Genomic DNA, 18,047 nt, shown 5'->3' with positions numbered 1-18,047 from the left:
AGGAGGAGAGGGGCGGATACCAATCACCTTATGAGTCACAGCAGCCACCAGCAGCCTGAAGCGGCTTTACTGTACGGAGCACCAAAAAGAGACCCTCATCCTGTGCTGCAGCGCCACTCTGTGGTGATGCCTAAGTACTGCCATCTTCCCCTGCAGTCAATTTTTTTAAAATACTTGCTTAAAGTAACGTTTCTTCTATCAAGTAAAGCCACACACTTTTATGTTAAATCTAAAAGTTAATAAGCTGCAAAAACATTCATATAGAAAGGCAATATTGTTATTATTTAACACCAGTTTTATCCGCTGAGCTCCTCCTCTTCTCCGTTTTCACGCTAGTGGGCGATGAAGAAAGGTTGCCATAATCATCCAACTTCACAATTTGACAGTCAACACCATCTTTAGGTAACAAAATATAAACCCAGTAGGTGTTGCAGCAGATTTGGTAAAACAATACCTTAAGAAAGTAAGATTTATTTTAAAATGAGCAGTCATATTTCAATACTGTTATAATAACGTTAGCTAAATGGTAACACTAGCTATTTAACGTTGGCTAGCTAGCTAAAGTAGCTTTAATTCTGTCTAGCAAAAACCTTATAGATTATGGCGGTTATAAGCGGTTTTTTACATCATTAATGTTATTTTATAGATATGAGAGACCAATATTCGGTATCCAGTTTAACTCTTAAGTATGAGCGATTTTGTTAGCATGTTAACTGTTAGCTTGTTAACTAGCGATAGACACAAAAATATATTTTAACGTGTGTGTGTGTGTGTGGGGGGGGGGGGGGGTAGCACTTTGCTGATGCCAGATTTATTTAATTCAATTTGTCTTACATGTAGTGGGATGTAGGTGCGTTGCTAATAAATTTAGAGACACCTTTAAATAAAATAAAGAATAAGAAAAAAAATATATGTATATATATTTAAAAATACACTAGGTTTCAAAGTCAAAAGCAACTAGCTGCAATGCAATACATTACAAACTAATTATAAAATTACTGCTCAGAAATCAAACTTTGGTGAAGTTGTCTTTGCTCGTGAATATTAGGTAATGTAATCCTGCTCGTATTGTTGATGTTTCATATGTTATGTTCTAAGATGCATTGCTCCTGTGATACTTGTGAGCAGGTAACAGGGATGGCAGCATCTAAATACAAGCGCTCTCTCAAGAAAAAGCTCAACTCAGAGCTTGCCATGGTTGTCAGCAGCCTCAGGAAAGAGAATGCCTACCTGAAAAGGACCCTGGCTGAACTGACCCATCAGCAGTCGCAGCATAATAAGCTTGTAGAGGTAATCATGCTCACACTGCTAAGTCTAATTATTTTTACAATTTTTTTGTATCAATACATCCTGCCAATATTTAAAAGATGTTTTGTTGTGTCTCCATGCAGAGATTCCTCTCTCTTGAAGCCATCAGGCTCGAGTGTACCCAGGAATTTAGGATGAAACATGAGAAAACTGCTTCACCCTCTGAGCAGCTGTGTGAAAAAGAAAAGAGACCAGTGGATGCAGTGAGTAGCATATCCCGTTACTCCAGAGAGATTGAGGAAATCGAGGAGAAGCTTGAGGTCATCTCAACAAGGTGTCAGTATGTCGAGAAAAAAGTTACAGGGAAGCAGGTATAGCAGATTTTCAAATTAGAGATTATAATGTCCGAAGCAGTAAAAACAAACAGTTCTGTTTAACCCAGTACATCTTTCTCTTCAAATCTATAGACCATATAGCATTGTCTGGTTAAAGCACAGAAAAAGGTCTGGAGCATGTTAGGCATGCTTAATTGCTTGCCAGGTTTTTTGCCCTGCTACTACAGGGGACAGCCAGTGATGTCAATGCAAATAATTCCTTTCCCACAAGGGGTCACTGCTGGGTTTTCCAACACAGCTCCCCTTAAATGTCAGTCATGACTTTTGTATTCATTTGGAAAGGCAGGCATCAGTGTCTGTCTCTTTCTCTGAAGCTTTGTATTTGGGAAGTTGTATTAGCTGAGTAAGTTTTATCTCAGACCTTTAGTTTAGCAGTCTGGATGCTCAACAGCTTCTCCTACCTCTATGAATGCTTTACTACCATTAATAAATAAATCTTCAAATGTCCTCCTCCTTTATCCTGACAAAACTGAGTATCTTGTGTTTGGATGTCTGTCACTAAATTGTCCCTCTCGCCAACAACATCAAATCATCTTCTAAGCACCTTGGTATCATCCAGGGGGCCTAAAACAGTTTTGCCCAATGTTTGCCCAACTGGTCAACAGGATGAAGCTTAGTGGGTCATACTGGCCAGCTTCCTATAGAGAGTCCTTCGAGTAGGAATTCTGGCTCAGTGGAGTGTTGTTTATAGACCAGTGTGTCATTGAGATAGTTCCACTGCATGCCACTAGCTGGTGACTGTTGTGGACAGACGTGTCCACTGTAGGTGCAATGGGAGCAACATTTTTCTGCACTGGTTTACTGGTGGAAGAAAGCTGTCTGAAAATAGTGGAAGCAGAATGGTTAGTACCATCACCTTAGACTAAGAAGGTCCTGGATTTGAATCCAGTAGCTGGGCCTTGATTGGCGATTCTAGCATGAATGTTTGTCAGTCTCTCTGTTATAATCTAGCAAACAAGAAAAGGTCTCGATGTTGTGTGGAGCATTTTTAATTGCTTGTTAAATTTGCAGCTGTCCTGCTTCAGATGCAGTCATGTGAATGTGATTATTTCCTTCACACTGCTCACATTACTCTTAGACTTTCCAGCATCTGTTTAGCTAATTAAGCCCCTCTTGCCCCAGTTATACCACTAGATAGCAGCAGGTATTTTTCAGTCTCACTACCATTAGGATACTGAGAGCCATGATAGTCATCATAGAGATGTTATGGATCTTTTTTGAACTGTTCTGCCTGCCAGCTAGCTTTTGTTTTTTATCGTAGCAACTAAGAGACTGTTAATATGAATTGCTCATTTTCAAATGTGCAGTATTGTTTTGTGTCTTTCTGGTCTCTCTGGTAGGACTCCACAGCTGATGAACAGGTTTCCACGAGTAATGAAGCTGTGGCAGAGGTCCAAATTCATCTCAGAGATGTAAGTGTTTTCTTGGCACAGCTGGGAAATGCCCCCTGTGTTTTTCTATCCACTCCTATCCTTCCCCTTAATCTTCTTTTAGTCCGTTTTTACTTACAAGTCAGGCTACAGTATACATGTCGTACTAAGTGTTTGTGGTTTGGAGACATCTTTCTGGCAAAGATCTGTTTCTGTCTTTTCTTTTATGTGCTTCTCATTATTTCATTCAATGCCCTGAGGCCTTGGAAAAAAACAAGCAGTGGCTGGAGTATGACCAGCAGAGAGAGGCCTATGTGAGGGCGATTCTGGCCAGAATGTTATGGCTGGAGAAGCAGCTGAATGAAGCCAATCAGGCCCGTTCACAGCAGCACAATGAGGACCATTCAGACGGTGAGCCAAGAGGATAGTGGGCAGTGGACACTCACCACTGGGGCGACAAGGGGCAGCAGTCTGTCACAACAAGTTTTTAAAATATCAAGATTGTCCAATAGTAGCCCACTGTAACAGAATGTGTCCTCATGTGCTTCATTTATCTTTTTTTAATGCCACATGGCACACATCTGAGTAGACATGCTTTTGTTTCCCACTTCTGCTTTTAATTTTTGATTTCTTTTTCTTATTGTAGAGAAAGAGAAAATAAGCCAGATGCAGGAGCATTATGAAAGACTCCTCCAGAAAGCCAAGGATGAACTGGAGGTACTGAGGGAACGAGTTGAAGTGACCCACCAAAATCTGATGATCACCCAAAATTGGTATGTTTGAAAAATCAAGGCATAAAAAATAGATCAGTAATAGACAAAGTGTGGACTGCAGCCCTCTGGTGGACTGTACCTGTATTGCAGGTGGGCTACCAGGAGTTACTTTTTACATTGAAATATATTTGAAAATATATTTTATAATTGCCAGTAGTTTTGCTTATTTTATAATTCCAATTAAATAATCCATTAAAAATGGATTAACTTTAAGAACTACGTGATTTAAAACGGAATTCTTAATTTTCTTTTCTGCCTTTTTTTGATACCAAAAACAAAAGCAGACAGGTTATCTTTATACTTTAAAATGGTTAGCAGTCTGAAGTTTGAGAATGGCTGTAATGATTATATGTTTCCATTTAAGTTGGTGGTTAGCTATTTGACAGGCAAAAATGATCTGTAGGTGCAAGGAAAGAGAAAGGGAAGTGGAGGAGCTCAAACAGCAGCTGCAAGCTGAAAGGTTGAGCAGAAGCACACAGGAAGTGCAGAATTGCCCTGAGGATGAAGAGCAACAACAGAGAGATGTGAGAGAAGTCCTCCAGGGCGTGCTGGATGATGAGAGAAGAAGGTCGGGAAACTCTGAGCTGCAGGTAAAAAGTAAAAATCTTAATGTGCTCACATGAGGGAAGAAAGAGCCAATGAAATCACAGAAAAATTACTCTCCAATCAGGCGAATCTCTTTCAGAGGTTTATGTTAAATCGTCACCATGCAGACCAGGAAAAGATTGCAGACCTAGAGCGACAGGTATGACAGGCACATTTACTTTCTGTTAGTTTTCGCAGTTTCGTGTTGCTGATTTACCCATTGTTAATGATGGCGCAGATTAATGACAATGCACAGAGGATGGCCAGTTTGTGTTTTTTAATAAGTCTTTTGGAGATAAAAAGGTTGCAGTATGCAAACACAGTGTGCTCTGTTTTGTCTGTGCCTGCCTTCTACAGCCACACATTATCTCTTTTATTATAGTGTTATTCATTCAGTTCATCGCAGTGACAATTTTTTACATTTTAGATCCAGATTTCTTCACAAGACCTTGAGGATGAGAGGCAGAATTGCTCTTATTTAAAGAAGCAAATGGTCAAAGTTCTGAAGGCATTGCAAAAAGGAAAAGGCCATGTGGCAAAGCAGTTAAAGGTTGGCGTCAGTATCTAATCAGAGGATGATAAGATTGATCTGTGATCAAACTTAAAGCTGCATTAATAGAGTTTTTACCCCTCAGCCTTTAAAGGATAAAGAGTGCCCACCCCATCATGGTGTGGACGTCAACGTTTCTGAACATGATAACTCATGAACAAGGCAACACAGGATTTTGTAGTCTCGACCTCAAGATCAGAGGTCAAGTTTTCTTAAAATCTTGTAATAACTTAAGAAGGAAATGACCTAGGAGTTTCAAATTGATACCATAGGTTTGTCTACTAGGAGGCTGAGGGGTAGCTCTAGCAGCTGCCAGTATTTTGTTTTCCTTTTTTAACAAATTCAGTGTTGCAGGCAACATTAATTTTCATTTGGAGCTGTGTTTTTATTTGCCTGGTCACTGAATATTCAGTACTTACTGCCTTTTGTTCACCTGAGCACACCAGATGTTTCCTCACTTTGCGTGTCTGCTGCTGTAATTTCTTCCATTGATAATTTTCTGCACGAACCACAGTTAAAGCAAACATTCAAAACGAATTCAAGTTGTAAAATCAAGTAAAAAGCAGCACCTTTCATACTCACCCTACTCTGTTATTGTAAAAAATAGTGTAGCTTTAAGATTTACTTTGGAATAAATTTAGCAGTTTTCTTTTTTTTTTTGTTAGTTTTTTTTAATCCCAGGACTAAAGTGTAACTGATGGATGTTGTTGTTTATGTTAGCGAGAGAAGCCGGATCAGAGCTCAGGGGAAACGAACCCTCCCCTGTCCCAGTTCTCCAGACCCAGCCTGACGTCCTCGCCTCACAGCAACTTGATGAATGAAAGCTTCCTGGAGTGTCCCGTCTGCCAGGCCGAGTATCCAGTCAGTCACCACCGAGAACTGATGAACCATCTAGAAATCTGTCTAAACTGAGCTGAGCCTGGAAGCTCTTTAATGATGGATCTTCTTTAAGATGGATTGGTTGTTAAATTAAAGTTATTTTGATAAATTAATGTGACAAGTTGCTTAAGCTGTGTTTGAAACGAATCCTCAAAGCTTTGATTAAACATAACAGCAAAGATTTCCCCAGAAATGTAACTGAGTTTGGAGCAATCTCTGCTTCATCCAGCACAGCCAGGCAGCTGCAGCTGCTTACAGCTCTTGGCAGCATACTGTTGCAGCTGCTTGAAATCTGTAATTAGCAATAAATGCACTATGTAAAGGGCTACATCTTGTCTTCATTCTATAGTATTTACAGATTGTCTCTCTAAACTGGCCTTGTATTATCTGGACTGGACTAGCACACCAGCTGTGCTGGATGCGGAGGGATTGCAGAGGAATAACACCTTGCATGTTTGTGTACAAAATAAACACTATTAGTTGGAAAATTGTTTGAAGTTTGGTTTAAATACTCTGTCGAGACTGTGCTCCATGTAATAAATCTACTGATATTGGTCTTTTTTTGATGCACTCAAATTATTTTTGGTTTCAACTGATATATACAAATATACAAGCAACTATTTGATGTTTTGAGTGTTGTTGCTTTTTAGCAGGAAGTGTTTTAGCAAACGGCAGTGGTAGGTTTATTTCTATAGCACATTTTATTACATGTAAACTATGTGCTTAAAACAGAAGGCAATGAAAAGAGCAAAATAAAATCAATTTAGAAATATTTCCAAAGTGCAGCACTTAACAAATTTCTCAGACTACTTGTCATTAAAAACAAGAAAACACATATTTTAGAAATTTATCAAAAAATAGTTTAAAGCTAAAAACGATATGTTATTTATTAGGTAAACAACAAACCAAATTCATGTTTTTATGTCCAAATGTGAGTAAGCACATCATCACGTCATCACTTAAAGTGAAAATGCAAAGACTTCCTTTTAAGCATTGCAGAGCAAACAGCATCAGAAAGTCTAGTCTCCACCCTTTCTCCTCCCTTTTACTTCTTATCAGCATCTGTCAACATTCATTTTTCTGTTTGTCTGCAGGAGTGAGCAGTGTGTGCATTTCACATTTAGTACCTTTTCAGCCTGCATGGATACAGACCTTCACATTCATTCCCTTCACTTGAGAAACTTGACTTTTTTTTCTTTCTTCTCTGAGCTGCACCACTCAAATCAGGTTGCTACCACTATAATGGAAACCGCAGCTATCAGTGCAGTCTTTCTGGTCTCGGTAGCTGCAAATGCAGGAGCTGCAGTCCTGGTAACCTGTGGACGCAGGCTGCTTGCCAATAAGACCATCCTGACGCTCAACTTGTTCGTGGCTGATCTGCTGTTCGTCAGCATGATCCCGCTGATTGTGACAGTGCGTTGGACCGTGTCCTGGGAGCTGGGGTATGCAGCCTGCCACACATTGCTCTATGTCATCTGTATGAGTGGCTGTGTCACCATCACAACCTTGGCCACGATCAGTGTGGAGAGAGTCCAGGCTATTCTCTGGCTGCAGACTGTGCCAAGTCTGGCTCCCAGGATGGTGACTGTGACCCTCGTCTTCATCTGGGCTTTCTCTGCACTCACCTCCCTCCCCCTCAGTCTGTTCTTCACTGTGATGGAAGTGGATTTCCCAAAGCTGGTATGGATGAATTTAAAAAAGAGGAAATATTTCTACAATAGAGCTATGCCTATGTTTGTTATTATCTCCGCAGGAACACGGTCACATCTGTACTCTCAAGTGGCCTGACCCAGCAGGGGAGATTGTGTGGAACGTAGTCTTCACTGCCCTGAGCTTCCTTCTCCCAGGACTCATCATTCTGGTTAGTTACAGCAAAATATTGCAGGTGGGTTAATGCTGTCTTTGCTAAAGATGGCAGGCAGCGAGGAGAAGGACAGATCAGCTGTTGTCTGTTTTTATGCTTCTAACACAAATTATAAAAATCCAGCTCTGAATTTACCGTTTTCTCAATTTACAAGTTTCTTACATGAAGACAGAAATATACATGAGTTAACTTAATTTTTAAACGAAAAATGTTTTTGGCCACTTCAGTTTCTTTTTCCAGCTGTCATTATACTTATATTATTAATTAAATAAGCATTCTTCCTTGAATTAATGCATGGATATCCTGATTTCTTAGACATTTCTCTGTCCCCGTGGGGGGGGGGAAATGTGCGCTTACTAATTATTACCTTTGTGTGTACGTTCAGTGCTCTCCGCTATCAACTGTTAACACTAAACTGGGCAACCAGTTATGCCAATGTATCCATGAGTGTGACACAGAGAACAGAAGAACATGGTGACCAGCTGCAAATTGATTTTAGCGCTCAGTAGACTTTATGGATGAGACAAATAAAACTGTTTCCATGCTTCATGTGTAAATCCATATACAGCTCAATCAGGGTGTGTAAATGGTTTCATCATGTCTCTGTAACCACAGGTGTTTGCATTGTATCAAATATTGTATTTCTGTTCCAGATTGCTAAAAATTGCAGGTTAAGGCTCCGACCCAGAGACCGTCAGCAACCCAATGGAGACTCTCCTCACTACTACATCTCCTGCCAGGATATGAAGCTGTTCCGTACTATGCTGGTCTTGATGCTTTCCTTCTTAGTCATGTGGAGCCCTATTTTCATTATCTTCTTCGTCATACTGGCCCACAACATACAGGGTCACATATATGTCTCTTCCACCATGTTCTTCTGGGTGGTGACGTTCACTCTGGCAAATTCAGCGCTCAATCCCATCCTCTACTCGGTCTGCCAGTTCAAGAACAGCTGGCGCAAACGCTGCTGTGGCTCAGTTGTGTTTCCAGTGAGAAAAAGACCCACCAGTGGGTGAACACTGGGAATACATCCATAATCATGTCAAATAGAGCAGGGATGTCAAACTCATGTTACATTGCGGGGCCACATACAGCCCACTTTCACCTTTAGTGGGCCACACCAGTGAAACTCTTCTTTCTCTCTGTGTAAAGAAGTCTAAATACACATTTGAGATATCTTAATATAAGAAAAAGAAGTGCAATTTCAACCATATGTCTTATTTTCCTACATGACTAAGAAATGCTGCTGTATTAAATGAATCTGTCAGCATGACATGGTAAGAAATTAGAAGAAATAAATGTACAAAATTACAGAAAACGTTCTAGTAGCTTGTTGTTCAGATTGTCTAGTAAATATAAAACAGAACATGTTTTTTTTCTATAGTAGTGAAAAAACAGGGATTTTGTCAGTTCCTTAATTGTTCATATATTTGTTCATTACTTTACTGTAGTATGAATGGCTGTGGTGGAGGTCTTTTTCATTAGGCTATAAAGCTTGATTATTTTTACAAAATTTTACAACATTTTTAAAGCCTTCCAGTGGGCCAGATTAGAGTCTTTGCCAGGCCAAATTTGGACACCGGACATTAAGTTTGACATTCCTGAAATAGTGCAAAGCATGTATGTCTGGTGGCTTTTGATGTACAACATACCGTATATAAGACAAAGAGTGTGAATGCAACACTTACAGGATTCTGCATTAGTGTCAAAAGCAGTGTTTCCAAAAGGTTATTGAGGGCTAGCTATCTATCTATCTATCTATCTATCTATCTATCTATCTATCTATCTATCTATCTATCTATCTATCTATCTATCTATCTATCTATCTATCTATCTATCTATCTATCTATCTATCTATCTATCTATCTATCTATCTATCTATCTATCTGTCTGTCTGTCTGTTGTGCTTTTGGCTCAAATACTGCCAAAAGGTTTTGCATATTGTTTGACCAACTTATTTCTTATCCTCCTGAGTTGTCCACCTGGTGTTTCACTGCATTTCTGACTTTTTTATGCTGTTGTCTCAAAGGTTGTAACAGCATCATAACCCTTTAGCTGTTTCCCAAATGACTGATTCACTTGTTCTATATGAAAGACTGGAACCTTTCTTTGAACTGCACAGTATGAAATCAATTCTTGTAAACTCTAATGACCATCTTTTACACCACATGCCCATCCTGATGCAACCACAAAAGAATTTGTGCCTCCTTCCCAGGATTAAACTGAGGAATCTTTCTTTTAAACCATTACACACATATTTCAAGTAGTGGAATTTTTATTAACTGCACAAATTTATAATTCAAAAAATACATAATTAATATACTGTATTTGTCATTTTACACAATATCTTATGGAGAAACTTAATGGATGGAAGAGATTGTTTTTGTCTTTCTCTCTTACAACAGGCTCGGACACCATTCTTTATCTATTCACTCTAAATAGTAAAAAAACCCAAACTGAATAGTATAGGGTGGAGGAAAGATGTTTGTTAAGGAAATGCTCATGTGCCAGACAGAGTCCAAATCAAATGACATGCAAACTGTTCTGGTAAGCTGATGCACCACATAGATGATGTTGTTAAAGCCAGACTGAAACAGATCAGGATGTCAAGCTTCATGTCAGCTGTGATTTGTCCACAAAACATTTGTTTGGTTTCTGCATCCAAGGCTGAGCAAACTGCTGCAGACAGCTATGGTCTGACTGTTCTGTCTAAAAGAAATAAACAGTTATATTTATCTAGCTTTTTTCTAGGGAATCAAATGTTATTTATTCCTCTGCTTTTGTTTACTGAATATAAATATTTTTGCAGATCTCGTAAATCGTGATTTTAATTGTCTTTTCGCGCTCTTATGGTGGCAGCGTAAGTTTAACAGCAGGGAGGCCTTGGATGGGCAGTTCTTGAGCAGCAGCTGCTTGTAAAAGCTTTACGGGGTGTTTTTGGCACAGTGTACACTTTCATAATCATATCATCAATAATTAGCATCTTCTACTTCTTCATCATTTAATCACTGATGGACAGGAAAGGATCCTAAGATGTAATTTCATCGTTCATCAAAACATAATTTTGAGCTTTATTTGTTTACATTTTTCATATAATTGAGGTTTTATGCTATATTTTCATATAGTAGGTATGCCTACTCTGTGGGCTGACAAGATGGCAGACCTGCAAAACAAGTGCATTCACTCAGTTTGCTCAAGATCAGAGCGGGAGAGCCTCTAGCAATTTAAAATCTTGATAGTCATGTAGAAAAGCTCCCTGTGGATGATGCTCTCTTCCCCTTAAGGTGTAAATCTTAGAGAAAGAATTTTATGAAGCTAGTGAGTCCACCTGACAACTAAACATATCTACCTTGCTCAGCATTTCCCTCTGGTGGGGAGTTCAGCTCATTTGTGTAGACTGCCAGACAGAATGGCTCTATTTTACCCACAGCCATTGGGTGAAGATTGAACATATCCACAAATAATATAATTTTATTCATGCATCTTTAGGTAAAGGGGCAGATAAGTCAGGTCACAAGCTAATACAGGCCCAAACAATGATCAATAACAATATTTTAAAAAGCACTGAAAGGTGAAGTTAGTAACACTGAATAATTTGTTACACGGGCATTATTCTGCTTGAGTCCTTGGATTCATCATGCTACAGTGACACTTACCACCCATGTAAACATTGTTCCAGCCCTTCATACCAGTGCACAAAAAAACAGCATCTCCCATCAGGATGATGTCACACTGCTATAACTGTTATGGCATGGCTCAAATAACACAACAAAAGCCACCCCAGCTTCCAAACTCCTCAGATCTCAATGCAAGAGCATCTGGGGGATGTGCCAGAACAGGGCTGATCCACTGAGACTCCACCCCTAAACCACACAACACCCACAGAGGTCCTGTGTCAACGCCCTGACTTAGGAGAGGGGCTATTTGGGTGAAAAAGGGGAAATCTACAAAATATTACACAGTAGTCTAATGTAGTCAGTGATCAGTGTTTATTACAGGAAACTCCAAATACATATTAAAAAGTGAGAAACACTTGACTGACTGTGGTCATATTGTTACTGGAAAGTCTGTGTCCTACTCTGGTGATGAATGGTGACATTTATGAAGCACAGACACTACACAACATCTTGCAGCACACACAATAATATCCACTGTTCTCTCCCTGGTCCAGCAGCTGCTGATACTTCTTAGAAGCAGCCTAATAGCTTCATTCTTCCCAGCTTCATTTTTCAAACCTCCCAGAGGAGGATCACGCTCCTCTAATTCTCTTGCATTAGTAATATCACTGTAAACATGCGCAGGATATCAAGTATTGTAATCATGTGAGTATTTGTGCACTTTTCAAAAGGCCTGTGCATATTTGTACCAAGATGGGTCAGAAGCATGCAGGCCTGACAGCCACAGTGAGTAAACATATTAATCAGAAGTAAGAAATGAGATGATGACAGCCTTATAGGGCTCCAAGAGCACCCTCTTGAACAAGCAAGTGTCTGGCATAGAAGATTAAGAAAAAACTGCAATAAAACTGTGAAGGTGGTGGCTTGCAGCAGTATTAAAGCATGAAAAGAGACGAGTGTATTTTAGAGACCGTTTAACCTGCCCTTTGTTTAAGAGGATGAGGGGGATGGTACTGAGGCAGAACAGATGTCAGAGTGACAGGAGGGTTTCCCCACACCCCTCCACCACAGGTCAGAAATACTTTGCATCCTCCAGTCGTCATGGAAACCGAGTGCAAACCAGGAAATATACCCACAACATTTTACAAATATGGGAATATTTAAGAAAGCACAAAGTTTCGGTGACTTTATCGGCACCAAAGAACCCGTGATTTGTAACGGCAGCGTTTTGACAGTCAACATCTGGTTTTGAGCCAAATGTTGCAGCTACATTTCCATAATCACAATTAATTGTCAGCGGGTTTCCCATCCGCTTCCCGCATAGAACGCTCGTGTGCGTCTGCGCCACAGACGACAGTCCGCTGGCTCATGTCAGAGCTTCTTCTTCTCCCGCTGATTCACGAAAAAAATTGCACAATTCCGTTGCCCATTGGGCGGAATCCTCCAAGACCCTGACACGAAGAGAGTGGCGTTTGCTGAAATCATAGGCGTGGTTTTGGATGAAGATGCTCCGTCTGCTCCCGTTGGGATCCCCACCTGCCCTCACACCGCGTTTGTCACCGAGCCAGCTGGAATATTCCTGAGCTTCAAGACTCCACAGCAAGCGTCACATTATATATTTATTATTATTGCTTTTGTCTCGGAGGGTTTAGATTTCTTTTCGTCTGGAGGTTCGGTGTAATTACGGCGCTGTGGGCGCACGGGTCGCCCGGTTTTATCACCTCCAGAGCGGCGGTGGCGCACGGAGATAAACAAGAGCGGACATTCGCGTGGCCTCCAGGCAGAAGCGGCTGCAGCAGCGGTGGGAGAGGAACCACAGCGGAGACCCTGGTTCATGTGTAGGGCTGTTCGACGCGCAAGTTGTGCCCGCTGCGGATCTCAAGGATGGAACATACACACAAGATACCCAGCAGATCGCTCTGGCTCGGCTTACTTGTGGTGGCGTCAGTTATACTTCTAGTGGACAGCAGGAGACCCAAGCCGCCTCGCTGTCCCTTAGTGTGTACATGTTCCAAAGATAACGCGCTGTGCGAAAGCGCAGGACTCATCCCTCGCAGCTTTCCCCGAGAAATCACATCTTTGTAAGTTCTATTTAATATCGTTTTGAAATAAAAACCCACTGCAGCGATGAACGCAACATGCTTAGCTCTACCTGCTGGTTAAGACGTGGATTTTTCCGCCAATGCTGCATAATAATTGCATATCCAAGGAACAGACTGCAATAAGTGATCGTCAGTCTGTGCTGTAAGCCTAAACAGTATGCGTGTGTGTGTCGTGTTTTCCCCCCCACAGATCATTTGTCAAGTCTGAATTCACTGAAATTCCGAAAGAGAGCTTCATCCTCACGCCTGCTCTGCATCTCCTGTGAGAAATCTCTTAGGAGTTTTTACTTTTTTCTTGCTTTTCTTGCACTCTGTGAGCTGATCAACGCCATGTTTAATGTTCAAGACATTTCCCCCTTCAATGATGCTACACATTATGATAGAACGGGTGTTGCTGTGGCTATTGATTAGGTTGGAGAAGCCTTAAACCCAAAAAATCATTTGCTGAAAACGTGGTTTTCCTGCATCCCTTTTCATGGCATGGTGATTTTAAATCTCTCTGCTAGGCTTTCTTCCAAGCCTTGCATTAAAATGTCTCTGTGTATAATAATGTGAATCCAGTAATTTACGGGTAATTCCTTCTTTTGATGAGGGAATTCATTTCCTCATTGGGTGGAGTACTGACAGAGACACTGTGTGTCTAAAAACAGACATGCAGGCCTGCAGGAATCCTCAGAGAGCACAGATCCGTGTCTTAAAAGTATGTGGTTTACAGTTAGCAACAATGGTTTTCTATTAGGCAAGATGTATTTTTATTATCCACTCGCTGACCCTGAATAGTAAAAATATTAACTTGAGATTTCTCCATGCAGCCTCTTCACAGCCAACAACCTGGAATCTATAAATGAGGATGCATTCATTGGTCTTCCTCACCTAGAATATCTGTGAGTAGTTGGTACAAAATTATCCTTCAAGTTGGTTTTTTGTTTTTTTGTTTTTGATTTTGTGATTGTTTTGTTGCATTTGCCTGACATTATCTCCCGTCTCCTGCATTTTATCCAACAACTTTTCAGATTCATTGAAAACAACCAAATCAATTCGATATCAGCGCATGCTTTTCGTGGACTGAAAACCTTAGTACACCTGTAAGTACTTTTTCTTTTTTTTACTAGAGGTATTAAAGAAGCAAACACTACAGTTGCACGGGGATTTAATTTTGTGACCTATTTAATTTAAAAATCTAATCACTGGTGACCTGCTTTAAGAGGGAGAACAAGAGAAGCTTTCTCTCATTTGCATCAGACATTGTAATCTATGTGCAGGTGCAGACAAGCACTGTTCCAGTAAAACGCTGACAGTTTTTATTGCGCAACTTGTATTGCCACATAGACACTTCTCCCAACATTGTGCAGCTGTTATGAATATGATTACGAAGCAAATCCCGCCACCGTCAATGTCCACTGTAAATGAAAGTATAATATTCTTTCATTACAGATTTGTGAAAGTACATTATAAGTTAAAAACGCTCTGAGATTTTCTTTTATTGATGCAATAATATTTAAGATAAGGCTCTAAAGAAACTTATAAAATACTACCCAAGTCTTCTCAACAGGAAAAAGCCTTTTTTCCACCGTCTTCATTGTAGCAGAGAAAGCCATAAAATGGCTGAGGAGGCAGTGCTAAAAATAGCTTAATGTTTCCTCAAACCCACAATAAGCAATGTTCCTGCTGTACTCTCCAGGGTGGCAATATGTGCCCCAAGCTTCTTAACAGATATCTGTGTACATACAGAAATACTGCATAAACAGATTATTATTTAATAGTTTGAGATGGTGTGGCTATGGGGGGGGGGAATGCATGCACATATAATCAATGTGGAAACCAGAAACTAAGCACAATTTTTTTTAATCTATTTTCAGGAGTCTGGCCTACAATAATCTTGAGACGCTGCCCAAAGATTTGTTCAAGGGTCTCGAGGCCTTGACAAAAGTGTAAGTATGAATTTTACCTTTGCCTAACAAAGAGATTCATTGCGTTTCAATTTACATGCGTGCCACTGAGATAAATGAGTTTTCTGTGCAGCCTTCTATATATAGAACACTGTATCATTATTCCACTTCAGCCGAGGCTCGAAAAATGTGTGGGCAGCTGGTGCTTTTAACACTATTAAAATTGCATGCAGCAGTGAGGAAAGAGATAAGTTTGCAATCTATCACCCACTGAAGATGTCCGGTTCTCCTTTATAGTCCCCCTTGATGATAATGAGGGCAAAGATTGAAGCTGTGAGGGCCACAGAGCAAAGCTAACAGTAGTCACACTTCAGTAACTCCAGCTTTTGGGAATTAAATGCATTCATAAAGCAGAGGCCTTTCTGAATGCATTTAATACAGCATGCGGAGTTTAGTTTGGTGGTGTTTTCCCTTTAGAGACTTGAGGGGGAACCAGTTCACCTGTGACTGCAAGCTCAAATGGCTGGTGGAGTGGATATACAGCACCAATGCCACCGTGGATCAGATTTACTGTAAAGGCCCGGCCTCGCAGCTCGACAAAAAGATCAACGACCTCCTGCCACAGTCATTCGACTGCATCACCACAGGTGGAGTACAATAAATACAGTTGTTTTCTCTCAAAGTTTCACTGGATTAAAAAAAAAGTTATTTCAAGTGGGTGTTTTTTGTTTCACTTGCAGAGTTTGAATCCTACCAGTCCATGGATTTTAACTCCATATCAGTGGAAGCATTTTCTTTTGGGAATGACCAGTACGTTGTGTTCGCTCAGCCCTTCAGTGGGAAGTGCAGCTTTCTAGAGTGGGATCACGTGGAGATGGTCTTCAGAAACTTTGATTTTATTGAGAGTAAGTGAAAGACGCATTTTTTTGGGAAAGGGCTGTGCAAGTTTGAAAGGAGGGGTGATTCAAACCTCTCAATGGCGATAATTATTGGAGGTGAAGATATTTACTTTTTATCCTGTCTTCTGCTTCACCAGGTACATCCACGGTGGTCTGCAAACCCCTGGTCATTGACAACCAGCTTTTTATCATTGTGGCTCAGCTGTTTGGTGGCTCGCACATCTACAAGCGTGACACGTCCGCTAACAAATTCATCAAGCTCCAAGGCATCGACATCCTGCGAATCCGCAAACCAAACGACGTTGAGACGTTCCGCATCGATGGCGAATTCTTCTTCGTCATAGCGGACAGCTCCAAGGCCGGGTCCACCACCATTTACAAGTGGAACGGCAATGGCTTCTACTGGCATCAGTCCCTCCACCAGTGGTATCGGGACACCGATGTGGAGTACATGGAGATCTCCTCCAAGCCTCACCTGATCCTGTCCAGCAGCTCCCAGAGGCCCGTCATCTACCAGTGGAACAAAGGCACCAAGATGTTTGACAGGCGCACCGACATCCCAGAGATGGAGGATGTTTACGCTGTGAAACATTTCCAGGTCAAAAACGACCTGTATATCTGCCTGACGCGCTTCATTGGTGACTCCAAAGTGATGCGCTGGGACGGGGCCCTCTTTAGGGAATTGCAGACCATGCCTTCTCGTGGCTCCATGGTATTCCAGCCCTTCGCTGTGGGAAACTGGCAATACGCCATCCTTGGCAGCGATTACTCTTTCACCCAGGTTTACCGCTGGGATGCCAAGAAGGGCGAATTTGTTCGATTTCAGGAGCTGAACATACAGGCACCGAGGGCCTTCTCTCCAGTTTCCATAGACAACCGTCAATTCCTGCTGGCCTCCAGTTTCAAAGGGAAAACTCAGATCTATGAGCACCGGATCATCGATCTGAGCAACTGAGCTAATTTTTCTTCTGTTGCAGATTGGTTGGTGGGTGAATTTTGTGATTTTTTTTTTGTCTAGACAGCAGGCTGTTGCAGCAGATGCAGTGCTGAACAACTCAGAAAGCGTTGATCCTAACTTGAGAACAGCAGCCATTACTCCTACTGATTTTCAAACTCTTCTAGTTAAATTAGTGCACAGTAGATTAAAGGATAAATGTATGCATCTCAACCAAGCATATGACCGAGATGCATTTTGAGTCCAGTGCATGCACCTCAAGTTAGGATTAGATCGCATATGTTGTCAAGTCATTAATGCATGACCAGGGCCTTACACGGGCCGTCCCATCCCAATAAATGCAGATCTATGTTCACTAATACATCTAACACTGGCCAGTAACTTTTTAATTTTTAATGTGTGTTCAGCCTTTTGTGTCACTCAATGTTTATACATTTCTAATGTCATATATTTATCTACAGAAACAAATGAAATTGTACTTTTTAACCTATTAACATGTTTAACTGAAGAAATCTGCCAAAATGAAATGTTTACATTTTTCCTGTCTTTCCATTTGTAAATGAAGCTTTTAAGAGTTTTTAAGAGTTTACCAACGACCGCGACAGATTATTATTAGATAATTGTTGGAGAATGATTTGAAATGATGCCTTTGATTTGGAAAATATCAAAGGTTAGAGTCTACTTGTATATCCTTGCAGCTTATGCTTTTATTGTAATAGTTTGCATAATGTTTAAAGTATTGAAAATACAGCTGTTCACAACTGGGAACTATTGAAGGTATTTTCAACCATTTTTGGGCACTGAAATGAAGGAGGACATTTGTCATAATGCTTTACCTTTGACTAATGTGACTGACTGTGTCATAATTAGGATTGATATCATGCAATTTAGAGTCAATAAAGCTTAACATTTCATCGGAGT

The 18,047-nt window shown here is 40.7% G+C and overlaps 3 protein-coding genes across 13 annotated transcripts; all 3 read left to right on the top strand.

The window, feature by feature from the left end:
* Window positions 1–74: 74 nt before the first annotated feature.
* LOC113034782 (centrosomal protein of 55 kDa-like) lies at window positions 75–6,288 on the top strand. Of its 11 annotated transcripts, XM_026189792.1 has the most exons (11): window positions 75–134; window positions 337–402; window positions 1,129–1,290; window positions 1,392–1,619; window positions 2,984–3,055; window positions 3,274–3,424; window positions 3,660–3,786; window positions 4,190–4,376; window positions 4,457–4,531; window positions 4,799–4,921; window positions 5,642–6,288. In XM_026189792.1, the coding sequence occupies exons 3-11, from the start codon at window positions 1,138–1,140 to the stop codon at window positions 5,831–5,833; spliced, it is 1,308 nt and encodes a 435-aa protein (XP_026045577.1). In that variant the 5' UTR covers window positions 75–134; window positions 337–402; window positions 1,129–1,137; the 3' UTR covers window positions 5,834–6,288. The 11 variants fall into 11 exon arrangements, with proteins under 11 accessions (XP_026045577.1, XP_026045582.1, XP_026045578.1 ...); XM_026189797.1 differs by lacking the exon at window positions 337–402 and having other exon boundaries at window positions 77–134; XM_026189793.1 differs by lacking the exon at window positions 75–134 and having other exon boundaries at window positions 209–421.
* A 652-nt stretch (window positions 6,289–6,940) lies between these two features.
* On the top strand, window positions 6,941–8,740 carry LOC113035389 (free fatty acid receptor 4). Its single transcript, XM_026190931.1, has 3 exons — window positions 6,941–7,480; window positions 7,554–7,685; window positions 8,318–8,740. Exons 1-3 carry the CDS (start codon window positions 6,941–6,943, stop codon window positions 8,678–8,680), a joined length of 1,035 nt encoding a protein of 344 aa, XP_026046716.1. The 3' UTR covers window positions 8,681–8,740.
* A 3,845-nt stretch (window positions 8,741–12,585) lies between these two features.
* On the top strand, window positions 12,586–18,045 carry LOC113034674 (leucine-rich glioma-inactivated protein 1-like). The gene is made up of 8 exons (XM_026189490.1): window positions 12,586–13,362; window positions 13,574–13,645; window positions 14,196–14,267; window positions 14,397–14,468; window positions 15,243–15,314; window positions 15,750–15,919; window positions 16,013–16,177; window positions 16,309–18,045. Exons 1-8 carry the CDS (start codon window positions 13,166–13,168, stop codon window positions 17,124–17,126), a joined length of 1,638 nt encoding a protein of 545 aa, XP_026045275.1. The 5' UTR covers window positions 12,586–13,165; the 3' UTR covers window positions 17,127–18,045.
* Window positions 18,046–18,047: the final 2 nt, after the last annotated feature.

Source organism: Astatotilapia calliptera, chromosome 13 (assembly GCF_900246225.1).
Source record: "Astatotilapia calliptera chromosome 13, fAstCal1.2, whole genome shotgun sequence".
NCBI classification, from domain to species: domain Eukaryota; kingdom Metazoa; phylum Chordata; class Actinopteri; order Cichliformes; family Cichlidae; genus Astatotilapia; species Astatotilapia calliptera.
Note: the sequence above shows the minus strand (reverse complement) of the source record. Positions and strands in the feature narration are given on the sequence as shown.